The sequence below is a fragment of the Vigna radiata genome, chromosome 7, assembly GCF_000741045.1.
Source record: "Vigna radiata var. radiata cultivar VC1973A chromosome 7, Vradiata_ver6, whole genome shotgun sequence".
Classification (NCBI taxonomy): domain Eukaryota; kingdom Viridiplantae; phylum Streptophyta; class Magnoliopsida; order Fabales; family Fabaceae; genus Vigna; species Vigna radiata.
The window spans coordinates 44284067-44307610 of NC_028357.1; the positions used below are offsets into that span (position 1 = coordinate 44284067).

The following is a 23544-nucleotide window of genomic DNA, read 5'->3' on the forward strand; positions in this document are numbered from 1 at the left end:
CTACAGTGAAACAAAGTTTCAAATTGTTGAGTTTGCTATATCTTGCTAAGTGATTGAAATTGAATCAATTGAACGGTTGAATTAGTGGTGATTGCGTAATTGGAGTGATTGGCTAAAACTTTAATATACTCTTAGAATTTGAAAGATCTAAAAAATACTAAAAATATTAAATTAAAAATATATATTCCATAATTCTTAGATAAAACTAAGAAAACAAGACTAACACTGTGTATCATCAATATTCTTATTACATATAGAATTCAATAAATATATATTGCATAATCACAATGTCGCTTCCAGTTAAAAATGAAATACCTAATTAATTCACTGCATTGAAGTACGCAAAAGTTAGCTATACAATAATTAACTTTATGACTTTCATTCATTTAGAATTTAACAAATACATGTAATTTGTAACATATAGCTGCTATCACGAATTTACCTTAATTTATTGGTTTGTTTGTTGCAGCCGATATGGATTAAAAAGGAAGAGATGGTGCTGAAAATGGAGGGCTTCACATCAATTTCAATTCCTTGGTAGAGGATTAACAAGAAAAAAAATGAAAATATCTTCCTCAATTCTTTTCGTTTTCTTCTTTCTTCTAAACATAAATTAAAAAAAATGAATCCTCGTGTTCACATTAACAAGGGAATGCACTTTAGGTAATTCGGGTGTTAGGTAGTAGGAAATGGTAGAATGTGCCCCCTTTGAGTCACTTTTCGCATGCTACATAGTGTACAATCCCAAAATCCATTTGCGTGCAAATGGCTTTACAAAAGGAATAGAACATTGCGGAATGCATAAAAAGGAAAAATAGTCCGTTAAAAGCTCCACTCCTTTGTATCAGTTGCAATTTTATCCATTCTGAAATTAAAGCCACCAAATGGTAGAAACTCTGAATGTTATTGTCTTGTCAATATGGCCACTGCTTCCCATTCTAAACTACATATCACATCCTGCATAGTAGTCGTATACCATCAGAAAGGAAGTTACAACTTTCATCTTTTACTTACTTTCTCTTTCTACCATTTCTATTTTATTAACGTAAACAAAAACCTATTTACAGTGCGTTTGTTTCTCCATTTAAAAAATCCTTGGAGTTTCTCACTTTCCTAGCAACCAAGGATAAGTGTGACAACGAAGAAACAAGCACACTTGATCTGTTTTTAAGAAACGAAAAATTAAGAGCTAAAAAGCAACAACAAAATAATTCCGTCATAATAGTAATGCAAAGAGTATTAGCTGCCAGCCACTTACCGATGGATTATGTCGATCAATATCAAAGCTGTTGATTGCACAAGCTTCGGCTAGAAGCTCAACAGGTTCCTCACCTATACAATAAAGACGCCACAGAAGCACCAAATCAATCCCACCATTTGAGTATATTCAAAAGCTGTTTGATTTGGAAAAACGTTAGCTTAGCTTTAATTGCAAAAAGGGCACTTCATTTTTACCATTTCCTATACAAATATTAGAAAACAGAAAACAAAACGAAAATGCGATGATATTTTGGTAATTAAAAAAAATACAAGTTATGAAAAAAGAACATTAACAACAAAATAAACTGTTTTCCTAAAAAAAGAACATTAAGACCGTAAATTGCACATTAGAATTTTGCAAATTCCAATGAACATACCTTGCTCAATCACTGCGAGAATTCCATCCTCCGAGCAGATCATGGAAGGTAAGATCCGGGTTGATGAAGTGTTTGATTTTATGCAACGGTCATACTGTACCTCCCAAACCTCGCTTTCACATATTGACTGGATCATAGTGTTGCCGGCTCCAGTCCCAGCCCCAGCACCAGAAAGTATAATTGGTTGTTGCTGCCACCTAAGATCCCAGGCAAAAACAGTACCCAAGGAGCCACCAGCCTGAGCATATATTATAATCCCAGAAATGTCAGCAGCATACAAGAAAAAGAACTACGCATCTCTAAGGTTCGAAACCACCAGTTTAATTTATTAAAATCTGATACAAGAAATCAACTATCATTCATTCTTTTATTCATTTATGTCAGAGCAGTCGTTAATGCAGAAATGAAAGACAGACAACAGCTCCCATAATGTCATTAAACCACCCCTAAATTTTGTCCAATCGCAGATAAAGCACATTACCAACACACCATAGAAGTGCATTTTAGTTCTCCCGGCATAATGCAACATTCATAATTTAAACTTTAGCAGTGTAATACTTGTATTCGTTCAACTAGTAGTCTACTGCTGAGCATGAAGAAGTACCAACATCAGCCATCGATGGGAAAAAATATAAAATCTAAAAACCGAGGAGACAATGCTCCCAGCTCTTTGCATGAACGTTCACAAAGAGGCATGTATTTATTATCCATCCTATGATCAAATCCACAAAAATAACAAATGGAATACACGCATCTTACCAGACAGGTGTGTTTTCGTGACGGATGAATGTCAATGGAGTGCACAATTCCTGAACTCAATTTTTTATCCCTGCAAACATAATTACAGGGCAACCATCAGCAGATTTCTAACACAGTAATAAACTTCTATATCATCACGCGCACATCTAGCCGATATAGAAGTGTAACAATTGGAATTCAAAAATGCCACATTTCAAGAGAGACATGGCATCCAAATAAATGCGCTTTCACTGCCGTAACATTTTTCTCTTACCAGTTACCCTTAAAATTAGAAACCGGACCTCCCGGTTTCCGTTGATCCCACCACTGAAGGCTGAAGCCGTACCCACCGGTAGCAAATTCCACCGACGAGGCCCACCTCGCCGCCGTGTAAGATACCAAGCCGCCGCTATCAAACAACCTCCGGCAACTCAAATTCGACTCCCCAACACCAACCAAGTTGATCTTCCCATCCTCCCCGGCGGTGACGCACTCGACGCCACCGTCCATTAGGTCGACGGAAGAAGCAGGGACGGAATGAAGCGTACCCTCGGGAAGCGATACCTCGGAGTCGAACGAGGCGTCCGAGGAATCCGCGAAGAGGAAGTGAAGAGAACCGGCGGCGGTGGAAGCGACAATGAGGGGTTTCTGAAGGAAGAGCGAGGTCTTGAGAGAGGAAATGCGGGAAGGCGAGGACCACGAGAATTGGGGTTGGAGGGAGAAGGGATTTGGGGTGAGAGAGTGGATTTGGATAGATGAAGCATCGGAATCAAAATCAAATAGAGCAAGAACTGCAAATCGATCTAACGGAGATAATTGAGGAAGCCAACGAACTGCGTCTACGTATTGGTCTTGGGGGAACTTGTGCATTGCCGTAGCTGCCATTGCCAGGGTTTCTCTGCAACTGCAACAACTACACGCAGGGTTCAAAACCCCAACGGTGCCAAATTATTTTATGTTTAGTTTTCTTCTATGACAAACTAATACTTTAGACAAAAATTAAGAAACATAATTCATATTTTATATTTTCTATAAAATCTATTATGCAATTTTTTATATGTTTTCTTCTATTATGCAATAAATATTCTTTAATAAATGGTTGTTGACCTAAAAATTATTTAATATTTTGTTGCTTTTGTAAAATAGTAATTAAAATATTTTTTTTTCAAATATTAAATAAATAACACGAAAACAAATTTTACTTTCTCATCATTTTATAAGTTTAGTGGGGAGTTTGTCTTTAAATACAAATTTATGATAATATATTTAAGAAAAAAGAGATGTTAAGGTGAAATTACGAAGATAACAAAAAAAACGAATGGATTTAAAAACAATATTTATTAAGTTTGTAAATTATGTGAAGAGTTTGATAAATTTAAGATTTAAATATTATTTTGATCTTTGTTTTCATCTAATTTGTGTCATTGAGTCGGTGCTAATGTTTGCTTTATTGCAATGACATCTTTAATGCTAAATAAATCTTTGTTGTATGTAATTAATATATGGAAACTTGTATTAGTTCATGATTTAAAATTTGATAGCTTTTTGCCTTACTTGAGCTTAGGGTTGTGGTTTGTCCAAGGAAATTTATTGCTTTTAAACAAGTGTAAAAAGTTGATAATATTTAGATTTAAATATTCGGTTTGGAGTCCGCTTAAAACAATAAAACCTAATAATAATGTCACTATCCCACTATTCTTAAGGATTAGAGTGAAAAATAACTACTTCAATCTTTATAAATAAACTTATATACTATTATTAAAGGAGAGACAAACATTAGGATACAATTATATTTTTCTAATTTTAACTATTAGAATACCTTTCAAATCTAGGTTTAGATATTATTATAATATATATTTTCGTCTAGTGTTAAATGTGGTTTTTTTATACATTCCATTATATCTTTATTTTGGTCAATTTTATTCAATTTTTTTTTTTTTTTGCATTTTAATTGTTAACGAAAGAATGTACATGGTGACACTCTTTGTATGTTCAGACTATTTTTTACTTAGGTGACTTGTTATGTGATTTTTTTTAAAAAAAAATCGAAGGCTTAATTGAAAGTGGTGTAAGAAATATGGTATGTTTATCATATTTTGAAATCCATACTGGGGATAAAAAGGGGAAAAATGTTTGGAAAATGAACTACGTATATTGTGGCCTAAAAAGTGATTTTGCAAACTCCTTCTCATGAAATTGTGTTTGTTGCTTCATGAGGCATATGTGTCTCTCCTAATCTTCTTTCTTTATAAGAGTTGAGAGTAGTAAAATTGTCTTTTTTTTTTACATGATGGTGGTTCAAGGAGAATGTGATTAATCCATTTGCAATTGTAATGAGATGACAATTAAGAATGACAAAAATTTTAACAAAATATATCTATAATTTACTACATTGTGCTTACCGAAAAACAACGTTGTCGAAATTTGAAAAGCCCATCAACTCATATTTTGTTCAATTTGAAACCATAAAAACTATTTTCACTCACTTTCAATGCAACCTTCAATTGAAAAGAAATAAAACTCGCGCAACACATATCAAGTCACCTAAGAAAAAATAATACTCGTCATGTAAAGAGTATAGCCATGTACACTAGTCTGTTAACAATTTAAATATCCTAGTGAAAAAAAAAATTGACAAAAATAGAGGCCTAATTGAATGTTAAAAAAAAAAAGTGAGAACCACATTGAAAAACTAGCCAAATATAAATACCAAATAATATTTAAACTTAGATTTAAAAAGTGTTTTAATTGTTAAAATTAGAATAATATCATCTTATCCTAATATCTATCTCCCATTTAATGATATTACATTGGTTTATTTACAAAGATTGAAGTTGTTATTTTTGAGTGTAATGCTTAAGAGTAATGAGGTAGTAATACTATTATTAGGCTTTATTGTTTTAAAGTGGACTCCAAGCCTAATTTTTAAACTCAAATATTTTCAAGGGTGTTGTTCCCTCCACCTCCCCAAGTGGATCTTGCACCTCTCTATTATTTTAATTTATTTCAAAAATATTCTATACCTCCCCACTATTTTTTTATTCCAAAAATACCCTACACCTCCTCACTATCTTTAACAGTCTTTCTCTTTCTTTCTTTCTTTCTCTCTCTACATTAATGGAGCATTTACATGGCTCATTAATGAAGCATTTATATGACTCAAATTTGAACCTGTGATATATTTTCTTTGATTCAATCTTATTTTCACTGTTGAATATATTTTTTTTCGTTTCAAATTACTTAATAAATGGTAAAATTTTGTTATAAATTTCTAGAAAAATGTTTATATATATGTATGTTTCTTTTACATATAATATCTATAATTTTTTACATTATATTATGTTTTAACTCACCGTCATGTTTGACTAAAATAATTTGAATAAAATATTTAATTTATTAGATAAATAATATAAAAATATTATTAAATACTTAAAATATAAAAAAAAGTTATTTGTTAAAAAGTTAGAATTTATTTAGTTATTTCGTCATTATAAAGTTAGTATATAAGAATAATAATATATCATTATTTACTATTAATATTATTATGTTTATTATTTTGTATTTGCATCTAACTTTTAATCTTATAAAATGAAAATGGTGGAAGTACTAATATTGAAGTTTCCTCTTAATTTTATATTTTGTAATATATCACAAATTCAAATATGAGCCATGTAAATGCTCTATTAATGTAGAGAGAAAAAGATGGGTAAGGATAGTAGGGAGGTGTAGGGTATTTTTGGAATAAAAAGAAAATAGTGGAGAGGTGTAGAATATTTTTGAAATAAATTAAAATAGTGAGGAGGTGCAGGACCCATTTGGGGGGTGAAGGAAGCAACACCCTATTATCAATTTCTTGCACTCGTCTAGGCCTTGTTCAAGTAAGTGGATTTGAGAGGATTTGAAGGCTTTTTTTTTGTTTATTTGAATGAATTTGGAGATAAACGACAGTAGATTTGAAAGTAAAGTTTTTAAGAATTAGTGTAGGATTTAATTTATGTGACAAATTAAAAAAATTTACTTCCAAATCCACTCTCACTTGTCTCCAAATCTATTTAAATAAACAACAAAAAAATTTATTTTCAAATCCTCTCAATTACTCTCTTCCAAATCCACTCAAGTGAACAAGACCTTAAAAACTAGGAATTACTATCTTAAATAGACCACAAACACCTTACTCTCTAATCGATAGACTAAAGAATCTACAAAATTTTGAATTATGAACTAATATAAGTTTGTACATATATGTAAAGCAAAGATTTATTTAGGATGAATGTTGTCATTGGGTTAAAGTAATCATTAACGATGGCTTAATAACATAAACCTTTTAAATTTAATCAAACCTGATTAATTATTCCTAGAATGAAGGATACCCTTACAATAAGACAAACAGATTAAATTAAATAAATTTGAACTTTTACTCTTGACAGGAAGGTCACTCTTAAACTAAGGTAAATAAATTAAAAATAAGTTAAAATAAAATATAACAAATATACATTATATTAAAATTGAAATGTGAGTTATTCTTTTGAAATAAAGAAAAACAAAAATGATCAAATTATATAGAAATAAAATTAGATTGATATAAATTAAGTTTAAATAAAATTGTGGATAAGTTATTAATTAAAAAATATTATAATTATAATAATTATTACTATTATTATGAAAGGTGAATTATTATTCTAAATACATAACTTGGACATGGGAAGTAAAAAAGAAAAAACAAAAAATTATTTTTGTAATTAAGCATAAAATGATATGACCTTTTCTTGTATTCTCTATACTCAAAAGGATTCAAGAAAACTTATCCCCTCAAGTTTACCTCTACAAATCCCTTCAGAGTTAGTACATCTTCGACACCTATTTTTATTTAGAAATCTATAATCCATAATCACAAACAAACACAAACAATACTCAAAGTTGTATGTACTAATCAGTTTATCTACTATGTGTTTTTATTTTCTGAACTATAATAAATGAAGGACAGTTAATAATTAATTAATTCTATAAAATAAAAATAAAAATTAGGATCATTTTTTTCTCTCCATAAAATAAAACGAGTGAAAAAAAAACTAAACATAATTATCACTCCCTCTAAAAAAATTACACATTAAATAAAAATTATATTCAGTCCAACTGGTGTAGGTTGGTTTACCTTAAATGAAAATTACGAAGCTACCCTTCTGTGTTTGGGTGACTTAAAACTAACATAGTTTGTTTGCTGTGAAAAGGCAATGGATAAGAGGAAATGGTAGGCACTGGAATTAGGTGTGGTGTTTTGGGCTTCAATTACTATGTTCCTCTGAAAAAGATTGGAAGAAGGTTTGGAGCCACGCTGGCTAAAAGGAAGGATTTTGACGATAATGATAAGCTCCAACAGATACCCTTTTCCCCTCTGAAGATTTCCAAGTCAAATATCGCTCGCGCTGCCATTGGAGTGTTTGGATTGGGGTTCATTGATGCCGGGTTAGTTAGTTAGGATGCTTTCTTTTCTTTCCGGTTGAGTCTTTTAATTCATGGAAGTGCACAAATGTATGTTGTTTCAGGTACAGCGGTGATTGGTCGAGAATCGGAGTAATAACATCAGAAAGTGAGGAATTGCTTAAGGTTGCAGCTTTTCTTGTTGTTCCCTTGTGTATTTTTCTTGTTTTTTTTCTGCCAACAGACACAGATTCTTGAATTTTTCAACCGAATGAAGTGTGAATTTGGTTGAAAATCTTGTGAACATGGAATTGATGGGCTGCTATTTTTCCTCTTATAAGTCTTAGATCATACTTAGGATATGAATAAGCTCAATCCAGAAATGTTAAAGGGTTTGAAAGGATGTTACTTGAATGATCTAATGGAAATAATTGAAAAAAAAAATTGTATGATCACTTGGGAGTTGATGGGTGTTGTTATATCAGTTCCTAGATTTAAATAAAATTTTCTAGATGTCATTGAAGTTAGATTTAGTCTATAATATTAGTTTAGTGGTTATTTCTCTTTAGCAAATGTTAATGTCCATGTTTGTATTGTCAAGGACGAAGTGAGATATCAAAAATAGAGTTAGTTTAAAAAGTGTACAATGTTAAAATTTATTTAAAAATCCATATATGATTAAATAAAAATAAAATAAGTGTTTCTTAAGACTAAAATTTGCATATATGAGTTATCTCTTTTACATGTTATTAAGAAAAATTCACAAGCTTTGCATGTTTTAAATGTTATAATAAAATTAATATCTATTTAATATATGTTTTTGAAAAAAAAAAATCAAATTAGTTATGACAAAACTTCATCGAGTAAAATAAATTGTTTTCCCTACTAAATTGAATTTTAGTAAATAATAATTAGAATTATTTATAGATTTTCTTGCGAAACTTATCTAAATATACTTTATCGTGCTCTAAAGTCTCAAACATATCATTAGCAAATTGGTAAGATTCTCTTTTTGTTAAATATATTTATAGTATATATAAATTTAAACATAAAATTAAAAATTGTTTTATTTTAAATTTTGCTATATTTTTTTTCAAACTTTAAAAATAAATAAATATAGATTTCTTAACTTAATAATACTATTTCTTTTATGTGTTAAATGACATCTCGAAATGATATTTAAGTTGAAAAGTGTATAAATAACTCAAAAGTTAATATAAAAAGCTATTTGGCACATAAAAAGAATTTAAAAAATAATTAAATTGTGATAATTATATTTATTCATTTCTAAAGTTTAGAAAATTTAAAATAAAGATGAAATTGAATTTCGAATCAAAATATAAAAATTAAAAACATATTTAATATATCATTTTTCGTATAGAAGATTCATAATATGATATCTTCTTTTCAACTAATCATCTAAATCAATATCTTAATAGGCCAAACAAATATAAAATGAAAGGTTATTTTCGTTAATAAAAAATGGAAGTAAAAAAAAGAATTTAAAGATTCTGATTGATCTGTGTTACAAATCTCACTCCAATAATATGACAATGCATGTAATAGGAAACTGATATAATATCCCTTTCAAGTGTTCTAAGACATGTATGTATTATTTAATTGGCTAATCCGCACAAGTAGGTAATCTCAGTCGGAAATCCAATATGACTAGTGTGGCAACACTATGGGCAAGTGCGCCGAGAACAACAAAGACATGAAAAATTTGATGGCTTTGGCCTGCGATGTCAAATGCTCCAGGCTTCCATCGTTCTGGTATTCTAGAAACATAAAACCCTGCTCCAGTGGCATATAGAATGGCCATAGCAAGCTCATATCCAAGTGCAACAAATATATGGGGCTGACCCCAGTACAGGATAACAGCATGAGCTGCCGGAATGACACCTGAAAAGCCCATGGAAAGGAATAAGGTGGCTCTGAGGGGTCGGAACCGAGGGGTAGAAAGTGAAGGTGCAAGCAGGGTAATGATGGCAAGAACTCCAAGCAGAGATATTGACGCCAAATAAAATAACCTTGAGTAAGGATTGCAGAAGAAAGCATAGTAAATAGGAGCAAAGAAGGAACACACAATCATAACAGAGATCCCAGCATAATCTAAACGCCAGAAGAATAGGTTAAAGTCTTTAGAGTGGCAGGCCAGAAGATGGGAAAGAGAGCTGCAAGCTAGGCAGCCCATTCCTCCGGCTAAGAAAACGAACCATGGCCATCGAGGAATTGTCGCCACCCCAAATCCTCTCATCCCACCAAGGATGGATGGGTCCATAACTTGTCTAAAATGCAAATCCTGAAAAACATAACAGAAAAACAAAACAAACAATAGGTAGAATAGCTAATGAGCTCTTACTTATATTACTTATATTATATTAAGGGGCCCACATTGTCCGTCAAGATAATTAGCAAAGTACAATCTACAAAATATGATTATAACATTCTCTACAATAGGATGAGTAAGATAACATTATCCTCTATAATGCTATATAAAAGATTGTGGTGAAAATCTAAAAGGGGATGAGGATGCGAAACCATTAAAGAAGTGATGCTTAAACTTTAATAGATAATGTAAAAAACTCAAGTGAAGCTAAACTGTAATCTTAGCACTCTGTTTCATTACTGATTCCTACTTTGTTCTCCAATTTTTTCTGCCATTTTAGTTCCTGGATTTTTTTAAAATTCACAATTTTTATATGATTCTAAATTTTTGCACATGTTTATTTCTTTTATTCTATATTTTAATGGGTTAAATTATTTTCTGATAGTATTTTAAATGAATATTTTGGGTTTAAAAGATTCAATTGAACCAAAATAAAAATAAATATAAGGTATACAAAATTAAGAATTACACCAAGATCATAGTTTTCTTAATAGTTGAAGAGTAGACCAGAAGTAACAAAATCAATCATAGATAATTATGCCACGATTAATGTCAGAAGAAAATTGATAGAGTTGGGTAGGTATGGATGGTGTTGTTTCTAATCAAAGTTTGATTTTCTCAGTAAATATGTAAGATTTGTCCTAAATGTTACTGTACAATCTTTGTCATATCTTCTTAATTTCTTTAAAAGATAAAGTAAATGCATTTAATGTTAAACATAAAAGACACTTAATATTGCCTTAAATAGGAAGATTAATAGAATATTTGTTTGGAGATTTTGAATCGGGAAAAATACAATAGGTGCTTCTAGCATTGTTTTTCAATTTATATGCATAAAATATTCCATGTCTACCTTTCTTTCTTGATCAGAAAGGTCACCGCAGACACTTTCAACTAATTTAATTTGTAACATTGTTTTATCAAACAATAAACTTTCTGAAATTAATTTTGCAATACAAAAAATTAATAATCACTGTCACTATTAACCATTATTATATGAAAAAAATTTAAGATGAACTTCAAAAACGTTACCGATAATGCGTCACTGTCAGAGCTATTAATCTCCGCCGCCATCGTCTGGGATCCGAGCGCAGTGAAGGATCTGGCGGTCCCATCTCACATTCACACAACATCAGTTCATTCATTCATTCACTCTCCTAGCGAATTAACACTATACAGAAACATCAAAAACGACTCGGCGATCCTGCGTTTAGCATACCTGAGCCAATTCCAGATCTCCGTGGTGGTGCTCATAGCCGCCAACATGGCAAATATAAGAAAGCCTCCTACATGCCTGCAGTCAGCAAGCGCGAGAAATTAAGCATCAAGCAAATGGAACAATCGCGCTAAAATTGAAATGTTTACGGAAAGAGTGGTGGAATTGAAATGGTCACGTACGTCCAAATGTTTAGGGTTTCGTTGTGCCATGCGAAGATGCTCCACAAGGCTTCCTTCACGGGCCATTCGGAGCGGTAATGGTCCAATATGAACTCGCTATCCTTTAAGTACTCCGGAAGCTCCTCGAACTTCACCAATCGCCGTTCGAATCGCTTCGATTTCGCTGGCATGATTTTGCCGTGTTTCTTGTTGCCGCTCCGGCGAAGGCTTTTCATCCTTATCGTGCACCTTCGCCGGCGATTCTTCGCTCTGGGTTAGACCTATTATACTCTTTGCCCCTTCAGAGGCACTTCACTCTACAATATCTTTGATTCCTGTGGTGTTCACGTTTTCTAGAATAGTACTAAACAATCTATAAAATGAAGTATTAACCTGTATTCATTCTTACTTTAGAACCAGATAAAAAAAATATTTATAATTTATTTTGAATTTATATAGACATATTTCTTGCATTATAATCAATCAAATATGTTTTAGAAAAATAATTTGTATGAAAATAAAATATAATAAACTTGTTAGGGTAAATTAGTGGTGGAATTAAAAGTGTCTATTTTTTAAATGGTGAAAATACTTAAACAATTTAAAATATGAAGGTTATTAGAATGATACGCTTTTGAATATATAGGATAAGATTAATTATTAAAATCATGAAATAAAAGCTTTCCCATACTAACTTTACGAATAAAAAATATGATAAACTCTTATTATAGTTTAGCAAAAATAACACGTAAATGTATGGATCTTTACTCTATAAAATCAATTTATTATAAAAAAAATATCTATAAAGATCTTTACCGTGTTTTTAAAATTTCTTTTATGAAGAATATTAGGTTAAATTTTTATGTCTCGTGGGTTGATATAGAAGTAAAGAGGTGGATAAAGAAACTTAAGTTATAGATTATTTGATTAAATGAAAATAAAGTTAAAATATAATAAGGCTCGTTAATATATTTCCATTTTGTTTTTTCAATCATTTTCATTTAAACCTTTTTACTTTTAGTTGTTTAATTTAAATAACTTTGATTTTTATTTTACTTGTGGTGTATTTGTATCTACTTTATTAGTTTTCTTTTATTCATTTTTTTTTTTTAATCTCGACCACATGCACCCTAACAAGAAGGTGTTAAAAGAAGTTGGCAACTGATATGGATATCTTTGAAAACTTGACATTGTTTTACCATTTTCTTCTTCTTGTCATGTCACATCATTTGGTAACACAAAAACTGTTAAACGTGGTTAGCAGTACCATTAGTGAGATGGCTCATGTTGTGTTGGGCTTCTTCTTATTGGTTCTGACGCCCTTACAGGCTTTCCTTTTGGGCTTTAATAATTGCAGTGTGTAATGGTTTTGGTAATTTCTTCCTGCACCTCCATAAATTCTAATATCCCACTTCACCCTTGATTAAAATATAATAAAAACCTTAAATCTAATTTCTTCTTCTTTCTTTCTTCTTATTCAGCAGCGCCAGTAACCTGCAACTCCGACGGAGCCAACGAGAGAACCAAGGAGAAGCCCCTCTAGGCCGCCATTGCCTCCGGCAAAATCAACACTGCAACCTCGCCACCCAACAGCTCCACAAGATCCACTACCTCCACGCCATTTTCAAACTGAGCATGCATCACCTCGACGCCTAGACGAAGAGGACGCCGGAGTTGCCGCAGGAGGGAGGGAGGGGTGGTTGTAAGGAACCATTGGAGAAGCAAAGAAGTTGTTGGAAGTGTTGCTGCCCACACAGTCTCTTCTTCCTCTCTTTTTTCACGCGGGAGGCTTCTTCGCCGGCGAGAACTAGGTCCACGGCCGGTCAACAACGGAGCAACGATGTCTATCATGGAAGGGCTCAAGCATGCACCTCCTGGCCAGTAAGCTTATTACTCATGGCGAGCCATGACAACGACACCACGCTCGTTCAGCACCGAATCTGTTGCAGGTTGCCGGATTGAAAAAAATGTTACGGATTGACATTTAAAGTTGAGCACAGATTTAGATTGGGTAATCCGAAACGATAGAATTGCGTTTCGCATCGATCAATTGAAAACTATATTTTGGATTGTTTAATTTCAAATTTATATATGATTTTCAGATTGGTAAATCTTAAATATATTTTTGGATTGTCAATACATTCCAAATCGTTTAATCTGAAACTCAGATTTTAATTTTTAGATTGGTTAATCCAATATGCATTTTGGAATTTGGAAATGTATTTCAGAATGAACAAATCATAACTCAGGTATAATTTTCGGATCCAGAACACATCAATATATTCCAATTTGCGGTTCTGGTGATTGGTTTGAGACGGAGGGAGAGTAGACATGGGTGAACTGAAGCTTGGTGATGGAGGGAGCTGCGGGTGCAGACGGATTGTTTGGTGTATGAAGAAGCTTGAAGATGAAGATGGAGGAAATGCGGCGCACATGGAAGGAGGTACTGAAGATTATTTTAGGGGTTTTATTATAATTTAAATATGGGAGTGCAGGAAGAAAAAAAGGAAGGTGCAAGAAGAAAAAACCGAAGGTTTCTTTTTTAGAGTTGATGTTTTCACTTTTAAAAGATATTTTAAAATAAAAATCTGGCGTAATAGTATTTCACAAATGAATAATCAAGATTATATTTTTGTTTCGTTTTAATTTGTTACCTACGTGATTTCTATCATTAAATTTTTAATATTTAACATCACAAAATCAATTTGTAAATTCACTTGTATATTATATTTCGTTGTATTTTTTAATTGGTCATGTTAACAGAGCCGTGTCGAATAAATTCAGCTACTTTTAATATAAGAAGTCAAAGGAGCCTACACAATTAACTAATTCATATGCTTAAATTTAAGATGATAACTATATTTATTACGTGTCTTAATTCTTCTTAGACTAATATAAATATTTCACTTTCTAAGTTGTAAAGTAGCTAGAGTGAGAGAAAAAGATATTATTACAAATAAGTACAAGATAGTTTTGTGAGGTATATTATATGTAATAGAAGGATAGTATGCAATTAATTGAAATTTGTGTGACAATCATTTATCAACAACGAATTTCATCATTTCTCCCAAATTTTTTCATCAGTATTCTTTCATTTTTTTTTTCCAACAACATTACCAACATAAGATTAAATATTTATAATAGTCTAAGAGAAATCTAATCATTGAATATAATATAATATCCTAGAAGAACTTCAATAGAACGAGTTATATCATCTAAAATTTATATCTAACTTAACCTAAAAATTATAGTTTATGAATGATAATTGCACCATTTATATATTATAATTTAATTTAATACAAGATATTTAACACATAAAATTGAAAATCCTCTATTTTTTAGAATATTGAGAAAAGGAAAATGAAGATGGGTAAAAAAGAGGAAAGAAGAAGAGAGTGAAAAAGGGGTTGTTTGGTATATTAGGTGTAACTTAGGTGAGTCTAAGTGAGTGGAAGTGAGAGTGAGTGTTTGAAAATGAGCTATGGTTTGCTTACCAAATTTCTACTAAACAGCGATGCATGACTAATTAATGCACATCTTTTTATGGGTGGTAAAACGCAAATCTGAGTGCAATATGCATGCCACTCCATCTACCATTACAAGAACCAAATACTACTTACTTCAACCATGATCTAATTCTTAGGCAGCTACCACAAACATTAAAGTTTGAAAAAAGCACGCATTTTCAGAAAATGGTGGAAAAGAGGAACACCACAAACCTAAAAACTGCATCACCCTTTTAATCCATCACATGGGGTAGTTACACCTACATGCTAACATGGGGCAACTGCTCTCTGTTAAATTCCATCTCTAAGGAGACAACATTAGGTAACTTAGTATTATATTACACATTTCATATTTCTCTTTCGATAAAACCCCAAATAAATAACTTAGTTACACCTACATCCTAACATGGGGCAACATTAGGTCTAACAACGCATGTTTATATGCTTCAAAACCACTCTCTTTGGTTAAGCTCTGCATATTCAACCGGCTAATCACTTAAACATATATAACACTATGTCATGATTCTTTTTGTTTGCACCTTTTGACAACTCAAATTTAGAAACATTTTAAATATTAAAAAAAGTAACTTTTTTAAAAAGAAATTACAGAATTAAAATGTTTGTTCATGCACGTATAAGTAAGAAATTAAACCCATATAAAGTTAATTATTGAGGATTCATAATTTTAAAAAACTATTATAAGCTAGATTTATATAACTAAATAAAAGAAGAGAAGAGATAGAGGAATGAAAATAACAAGTGTTAATTAATAAGGTAGAGAAAAGAAAGGATAAAGTTAGTATAATATTAAGAAATAAAAGAGATATGAAAACGTATTGAAAGGTACATGACATGCAGAAAGTGAGAGTGAAGACAAGAGGGAAAGAATTTAACATAGAGCCGATTTTACAGACGGCCAGAAACATCCATGTTTGAGCCGGCTCTCCCCATCTTTGCCAGCACAATCTATTCTAACCCATCCTTTACCCCATTCCTTTATAAACACTTCAAATCACTACTTTTATATTTCATATTCATACATTTCTATATATATATATATATATATATATATATATATATATATATATATATATATATAAAACTTATTTTTTTCTAATGAACCATTAATATCATCAACATCCATCCATCTATATCTTATTCTTCTTTTTCTCTTGCATGGTGCAACCTTTTCCATGGCCAAAAGATCACACTCACAGCTTCGAACCCAGAAAAACAATGCAACCAACATTGCCAATAATCTTAATGCAACCAACACTGTCCCCACCAAGGTCAAACGAACAAGGAGAAGTGTCCCCAGAGACTCCCCTCCTCAACGCAGCTCCATATACCGAGGAGTCACTAGGTTAATACATATGTTCTTCGATCTCAACTTGTTCAATTCCAATAATTTTACGTATCATTAGCTAATTTCATTTAATGGGTGTTCATCTCCAGGCACCGATGGACTGGTCGCTACGAAGCTCATTTATGGGACAAGCATTGCTGGAATGAAACACAGAACAAAAAAGGACGACAAGGTTTCATGCTCTTTTAATACTTATAATTACATATCTATATGTGCAGTTTTAATGTTTGATGAAGTTGGCTGATGTTTTTAATGTGATTTACTTCCATGCTGTGTTCTCAATCTTGTGCGGGTTCTTCACATACAGTTTACCTTGGTACGTGTATTATTAGATTATACATTGATTAAAAAAGAATCGGCATGTTCGGTTACATGGATATTAAGAAATTGGTTCTGTAATTCAGGTGCTTATGACAATGAAGTGGCAGCAGCACATGCTTATGATCTAGCTGCACTAAAATACTGGGGTCAAGATACCATTCTTAATTTTCCGGTACTTAATTATACTCTAATTAATCTATGTTCTGTGGTTTTTCATATTACATATATGTATGCGTGGTGCGTGTGGATTAATTTAGAACAAAACACACTAAATTTTTGTGTTTCAATTGCAGTTATCAAACTATCTGAACGAACTGAAAGAAATGGAGGGTCAATCACGGGAAGAGTATATTGGATCTCTGAGGAGGTAAAAACATGATTTTGCAGAAAAAAAACTATTCCTTACATATGCAGAAGAACTTATTCAGTATTAAACCGCAGGAAAAGCAGTGGTTTCTCTCGGGGGATTTCTAAATACAGAGGCGTTGCAAGGTATATTTATTATATATTATGCATTAATGTTTCGTATTTACTCTTGGAGATCAACCATGCATCGGTGGTAGTGATCATCTTAATAATAGTTAATCAAATTTTCGTGACTTTTCTTATGATCAGACATCATCACAATGGACGGTGGGAGGCTCGGATTGGCAAAGTTTTTGGCAATAAATATCTTTATCTGGGAACTTACGGTACGTTCATCACCTAAAATAGCCAGCAATGAAATAATAAGAAAATACTACAATATCATTAGTACGTAATTAATACACGAAAATGCTTTGGATCTTTACGTAACTACCTTGTTGTTTGTTCTCTAGTATTTATATATGCAGTGGCAACACTTAATTAATGCAGAACATTGGATAACTTTGGATTTTATATATCTTATTAAAAATCATTAAAGTTTAATCTTAGTAATTATCATTATAAATATTTAACGTCTGACTTCTCAAAGATGAAGCTTTTATTTTCATTTTTGTCTACAAGTGCCACAACTCTAACTCTATAAGTGATCAATCCTGCATAAAATTATCACCATTTGAAACTTCAATGAGAGAACTTTCAGAGTCAGTTTTGTAAACCAAAACCATCCAGAAGTGAAGTATTACTTGAATAAATCTGTTTTGTCCATCACATTCAATTCGGTTATTATTTAATTAATTAGCTTATTCCCACGCCATGGGTTTGCATGGGTCATGTATGGCGAATTTATCAGCAGTATTCAATAGGGGCAGGCAGAAAAGCCACCAACTCTTAACTGATTTGTTAACTTAACCTTCTCCTGCTACGCACTATACAATAACATGTCATTATCGTTATAATAAACAAAGTTTAAATTGATGATATGATATCAATCATTATAAAAATCTTGAATCTGTCATCTTTTTAATTTATGTATATAATTATCACAGCTACCCAAGAAGAAGCTGCTACGGCCTATGACCTCGCAGCTATAGAATACCGTGGACTCAATGCTGTCACCAACTTCGATCTCAGCCGTTACATCAAGTGGCTTAAGCCTAATAACAACACCAACAATAATGACCAGATTAGCATTAATCTCAGTGACATGAATAACAATTGCACCAGCAGCAGCCTCACCCCAAACCCTGATCAAGAGCAAGAGCAAGAACTAAGCTTCCTCCACAACCAGGATTCACTGAATACTGTTGTAGAAGAAGCGACATCGGTGACACATCAGCCACGTGCAGCAGGTGCCACGTCAGCATTGGAGCTTCTGCTTCAGTCATCAAAGTTCAAGGAAATGATGGAGATGACATCTGTGGCCAATATGTCGACACAGATGGAGTCTGAGTTGCCACAGTGTGCGTTTCCTGATCACATTCAAACGTACTTTGAGTATGAAGATTCCAACAGATATGAGGAAGTGGATGATCTCATGTTCAAGTTCAACGAGTTCAGCTCCATTGTGCCGTTTTACCACTGTGACGAGTTCCAGAGTTGAAGTAAAGTTTACATAAATGCATGCAGACAACAAAATATTATATGTTTGTTTATTTGTTTAATTGGTCCATTATATATGTGTTAAAGACCACTCTGGAATCTTCAGTCAAGTTTAAGGTTTTCGAAGAGGATCACCAGTCACAAAAATATTATAATAAGTGAACTTATTTTCTATCTGTGAATATGAAAAATTTATCTGTTAATTGCCTTCGGAAATGGATCTGAATCATGTTTTTGATAACTCTTTTACTATATTCCACCAATTAATAATTTTTTTTATAATAATACTAACATTTAAGTCAATTAATGAGTTTTTGGCAAATACTTAAATATATAATAACTTTAGTTTTTTTTTTTAAAAGATTAGGATGACTTATTCTTCATCATCTATGGATTTTTATATATATAGATACTTCTCAACATATTCTAGAATATACAAACAACCATTTTTACTTTTAATTACATAAAATCTTATGGTTGATATTAACAAATTGAACATGCGAAAAAGTTAGATTTACTTTATTTGAAATATGAGTAAAACGAAATTAAATATGTACAGTTTTGGCTTGTCCTTGAAGTGAGTTTGAATAAGCTTTGTTTGAACGTTTATGTTATAGTTTTTTTAAGAGTTTACGCAATTACGAAAACTGATATGTGGAAGGACATTCTTTCAAACTACTGAAGGACAAAAACCTGTTTTCATAAAATTTGGGTCCAACTGCTCATCAAACTTTAGCAAGTACTTACAACTTATCCTTTCACACTGTAATGTTTACCAAGATTAAACTAACAATCACGAGAAAAAAGGATGGTGTCAACCATTTCAGGCTAAAATTGAAAACTCACAAAAAAAAAAATTACTGAAGATTTTTTTGTAACAGATCTCTAAAAACATCATCCAAATGCATCTTATTTTGGCATGTAATAGCCAACTATCATCCCCATAAGGATAGTGTAAGAGCACTGCTTGTTCTGACTGGAACAGCTGGCATCTGATGATTGCATTCAATTATAGCACCTTTGCTCAGAAGAATTGATGGGGTAAAAAATAAATGGAGCTGAATCTGTAACCAACAACATGATGTTAGACAAGTTTTGTGGCTCTGCTGATTTTTCTGTTCATAAACATGATGATGAATGAATAGATAAAAATGAATTTAGCTATAATTCATTTGTCCGGGACAACCTTTGCAGTGGCTGCAGCTGAGCCGGGGAACATGACTTCCAATGCCATTCTGCATATACAATCCACTGGAATACCCAATTGCACCCTTGTAAGTAAGCCTTAGTTTCAAATTAAAGCAACAGAAGATTCAGTGCATAAAGAAATTAAACGTAACTTTTAGCTATAAGAAAAACAAACTTATCTGTTATTTGTTCAAAGGAAAAGAAATGACAGAACTGGCCAAAGTTGTATCTCAGTTCATAGGTGTAAAGAATTGATTTTAACTTACATTCCCATCGATAATTTATGATCCTGTCTTCTCTATCAATTAAAATGAAAAGAAGAAGCAAACATTACAGAAAAGCAAAGCCTAGTTACTTGCAGGACTAATGATATACTTTTACATTCATTTCACACGTAATACAAAAATAAAATAGTTTAAAAATTGAAAAATTTTGTAATTTTTCAAGAAAAAAAAGTAAAAATAATAAATAAAAATAGTGTCAGATGAATGTAAAAAATTTAGGTGTGTCAATTAATATTTTTCTTACTTATACCTATGCATCACAAGGGATAAAATAATTGAAACAGAAGAAAGGAAAAAATCTCTTTAACAACTCTTTTTTGACAACTTTTTGATAACGCATACATGGCAGTCTATGATTGGTCTGTTTCAAATATTTTTTTAAAGATAAATTCAATCAGACCAATAAAATGATGACACGTATCCTATTGTCAAAAAGTTGTTAAAAAAGTGTTCTCAAACTATCATTGTCCTAGAAGAAAACCAGTGATTTAAGATACAGATGTATAAGTGATAGCCCTTCTATAGAAATATCATTTCTTCAACTAAAGTTTATTTATTTAGCTTCTAATTTAAATAACCAAAGGTCCAAACCCATTAAGCACTCATTTTAACAAATATATACTCAATTTAAGAATAATACTTAGATTATATTAATCTCACAAAATTAGTAAATTTTTTTAAGAGGTAATATAAATCCTAACTCATAATTCAAATTAATGTTAAGAGGTAACTTTAAATTTAACCAAGTCTTTCAAATTGAAGTTTAAACTCAGATATATAACTCTAAATTATCAAACATTTCAATAATTTTATTTATTACTTTTCTAAAATTATTTGATTTTCATTTTTATAGGGATAACAATGCATTATACGTAAGCAGTGTTTATCCGCTATTTGTTTAATTACAAAATCAATCTCGTTGGTCATCCTCTTAAGTACTGACTATCTGTTAAAAAGTCTTTACCGTTTTTTATACATTGAGTGAGTATCCATAAATATAACAAGGAATATTTATATTTTATTTTTAAAAATGTTAAATGAAATTATTTAAAAATAATATTTAAAATATAAACCTAAATAACAAAATAAAATTTTAAATATAATTCAAATCAAATTACTCAATATTAACACAGATAAATTATGTATTTGTACAAAAATAAATTTTAATAAACTGCATTAAAATATAAATTTTAAAAAATTATTGTTTTACAAATTAATTTTAATTTCATACATCTAAATAAAAAATAGAAATAAAAAAGGAAATTTTAAGTAATTCTTCCGTAATTAATATTTTTTTCAATAATAATAATTTTATTTAATTAATTGAAATAAAATAAATACTTAAACAAAATTTATTAATAATATTCATACCAGTTACCTAGATTTATTGGGTAGGGTGTGTTTATTTTGAAGGAAGGATTTGGATGATGGCGAACGAATGAATTTAAGAAGATTTGATAGGAAATTAATAGTTGTTTATTTGAGTGGATTTGTAGGTAAATAAAAGTTAATTTAGAAGTAAAGTTCGTAAAAATTAATGTAAAATTTGACCGATGTGATAGATAAAAAAATTATTTAATTGATAAAAATTGAAAATCATCAAAATATCTTTAGTAGTAAAAATAATATAAAATTGTAATGGTTAATATTATATATAATTGTAAAAATTATTATAAAAAAATAAAAATTAATTTTTAACATGAAAAAAAATTGTATTATCATTACTATTGTTTTATTATTATTTATTATTATTAAGAAAATTTCAAATAAGATTAAGTAAGAGATAGAATAAGAATGATGGTGTAGCTTCAACATATTCACAATTCACAGTATTGTGTTGCTTGTTTAAGTCTCAACATAGAGAATTGGTCATTACAGAATTGACAGAGAACAAACATGATATTTCTCCGTAATTCCCTTTAAATTCCAGCACTTCAGGTGATAGAAACTCAATGGAACCCGCAATTCTTTCCTTTCCTTTCCATACATATTACTTGAAGTGAACACAACAATCATCGCAAATCATTCTTTACAATTTCACTTGGATAGTACCATCCACGAAAATGAACAGAATTTATATATTTTCTGTCATAAATTTTACTATTAAATATTTACAAATATATTTTTTTATTATCTTTAAGTTTAAATGTAAAAATAAAAATGTCCAATAGATCTAAGACGACTTTAGATACCCATTTATATTTTTCTCTAAATTTAATTACATTTCATATCAATCAATAAAATTGAATATCCAACAAAATAAAAAATGTTGAATGAATTTAATATTACGTTGGGTGTTAAATATATTTAAATTTTTAAATTTTAATTTAAAAGTATAATTTATTTTTATTCATAATTTTAACATAATTTTAAAAGTGAAGGGTTATAGTCTTTTTAACTTAATGTATTAAATTTTTTTGAACATTTTGGGTTAGTGTTTTTTTTTAATGATCCAAATCTATTCATTTAATTTTTGAAGATCATAAATAGAACATTGTAAAACCCAAATTTGTGTTATTTTGTTGGTTTCTGATATTTATATTTAAGTATTTTATTTATTTTAATTTTTATATTTATTTATTTTACTTAATTGAGTCTTTATTTTACTTTTAAAAATAATCTATTAAGATTTTATTTTTATAAAAAAAAATCGTAATATCTTTTAATAACTTAGCCTTAATGCTGTTAAGAAATGTCATACACTTTAAGTTATAAAAAAAAATGAATATACTCATTTTTGTCCATTTATTTTTTCAAATATTAATTAATTATTTAAAAAAAACATAACAAAGAAAACATAATATTAAGTTTTAAATGCAAAAAAATATACAAATTTTATTTTTTCAATTTCAAATATTACAAAAGAAAATATAATTGTATTAATAATATCAAATAATAATTAGATAAATGTAAAATAAAAATAAAAATAAAGTGAAAAAGAATAATCAATCGTGGGACTCGTAAATAAGGCTGGGCATAATTAACTTAGTTACAATAAACTCTAGATAATCTATACCATTTTATATTATATAAACTGAATTATTTTTATAAAAACTGAATTATACTAAACTAAACTTTTTCTATTAAAAGTATAGTTAACAGTTTTAAACTGTGAACTGTTTGATTTGTAACTTTTACTTGCTTCATTCTATTTTTTTTCTCAGCAAAAAAAATGGTAAGAAAAAAAAAATACATGTACGACTTATCTTTTAGAATATATATATATATATATATATATATATATGGACAAATAAATAAATAGTTGTTTGTAAAGTTCTTTAAAAATTAACTATAATAATTATTATAATAAAATAATATTATTAAATTTATACTAAAAGTTATTATATATTTTAAA

The 23544-nt window shown here is 30.3% G+C and overlaps 4 protein-coding genes across 4 annotated transcripts; 2 read left to right on the forward strand and 2 right to left on the reverse strand.

The window, feature by feature from the left end:
- Positions 1 to 494: 494 nt before the first annotated feature.
- Positions 495 to 3341, reverse strand: LOC106767221 (nuclear pore complex protein NUP43). The gene is made up of 5 exons (XM_014652062.2): positions 2650 to 3341; positions 2397 to 2466; positions 1638 to 1875; positions 1259 to 1332; positions 495 to 957 (listed from the first exon to the last, which is right to left on the reverse strand). Exons 1-5 carry the CDS (start codon positions 3258 to 3260, stop codon positions 904 to 906), a joined length of 1047 nt encoding a protein of 348 aa, XP_014507548.1. The 5' UTR covers positions 3261 to 3341; the 3' UTR covers positions 495 to 903.
- Positions 3342 to 7591: 4250 nt separating this feature from the next.
- On the forward strand, positions 7592 to 8320 carry LOC106767862. Its single transcript, XM_014652817.2, has 2 exons — positions 7592 to 7838; positions 7919 to 8320. Exons 1-2 carry the CDS (start codon positions 7621 to 7623, stop codon positions 8049 to 8051), a joined length of 351 nt encoding a protein of 116 aa, XP_014508303.1. The 5' UTR covers positions 7592 to 7620; the 3' UTR covers positions 8052 to 8320.
- Positions 8321 to 9282: 962 nt separating this feature from the next.
- LOC106765651 (heptahelical transmembrane protein 2) lies at positions 9283 to 11944 on the reverse strand. Its single transcript, XM_014650337.2, has 4 exons — positions 11581 to 11944; positions 11402 to 11476; positions 11215 to 11284; positions 9283 to 10095 (listed from the first exon to the last, which is right to left on the reverse strand). Exons 1-4 carry the CDS (start codon positions 11793 to 11795, stop codon positions 9418 to 9420), a joined length of 1038 nt encoding a protein of 345 aa, XP_014505823.1. The 5' UTR covers positions 11796 to 11944; the 3' UTR covers positions 9283 to 9417.
- A 4254-nt stretch (positions 11945 to 16198) lies between these two features.
- LOC106766488 (AP2-like ethylene-responsive transcription factor At1g16060) lies at positions 16199 to 18908 on the forward strand. The gene is made up of 8 exons (XM_022782965.1): positions 16199 to 16428; positions 16521 to 16603; positions 16739 to 16747; positions 16836 to 16924; positions 17046 to 17119; positions 17194 to 17244; positions 17368 to 17444; positions 18165 to 18908. The coding sequence occupies exons 1-8, from the start codon at positions 16259 to 16261 to the stop codon at positions 18716 to 18718; spliced, it is 1107 nt and encodes a 368-aa protein (XP_022638686.1). The 5' UTR covers positions 16199 to 16258; the 3' UTR covers positions 18719 to 18908.
- Positions 18909 to 23544: the final 4636 nt, after the last annotated feature.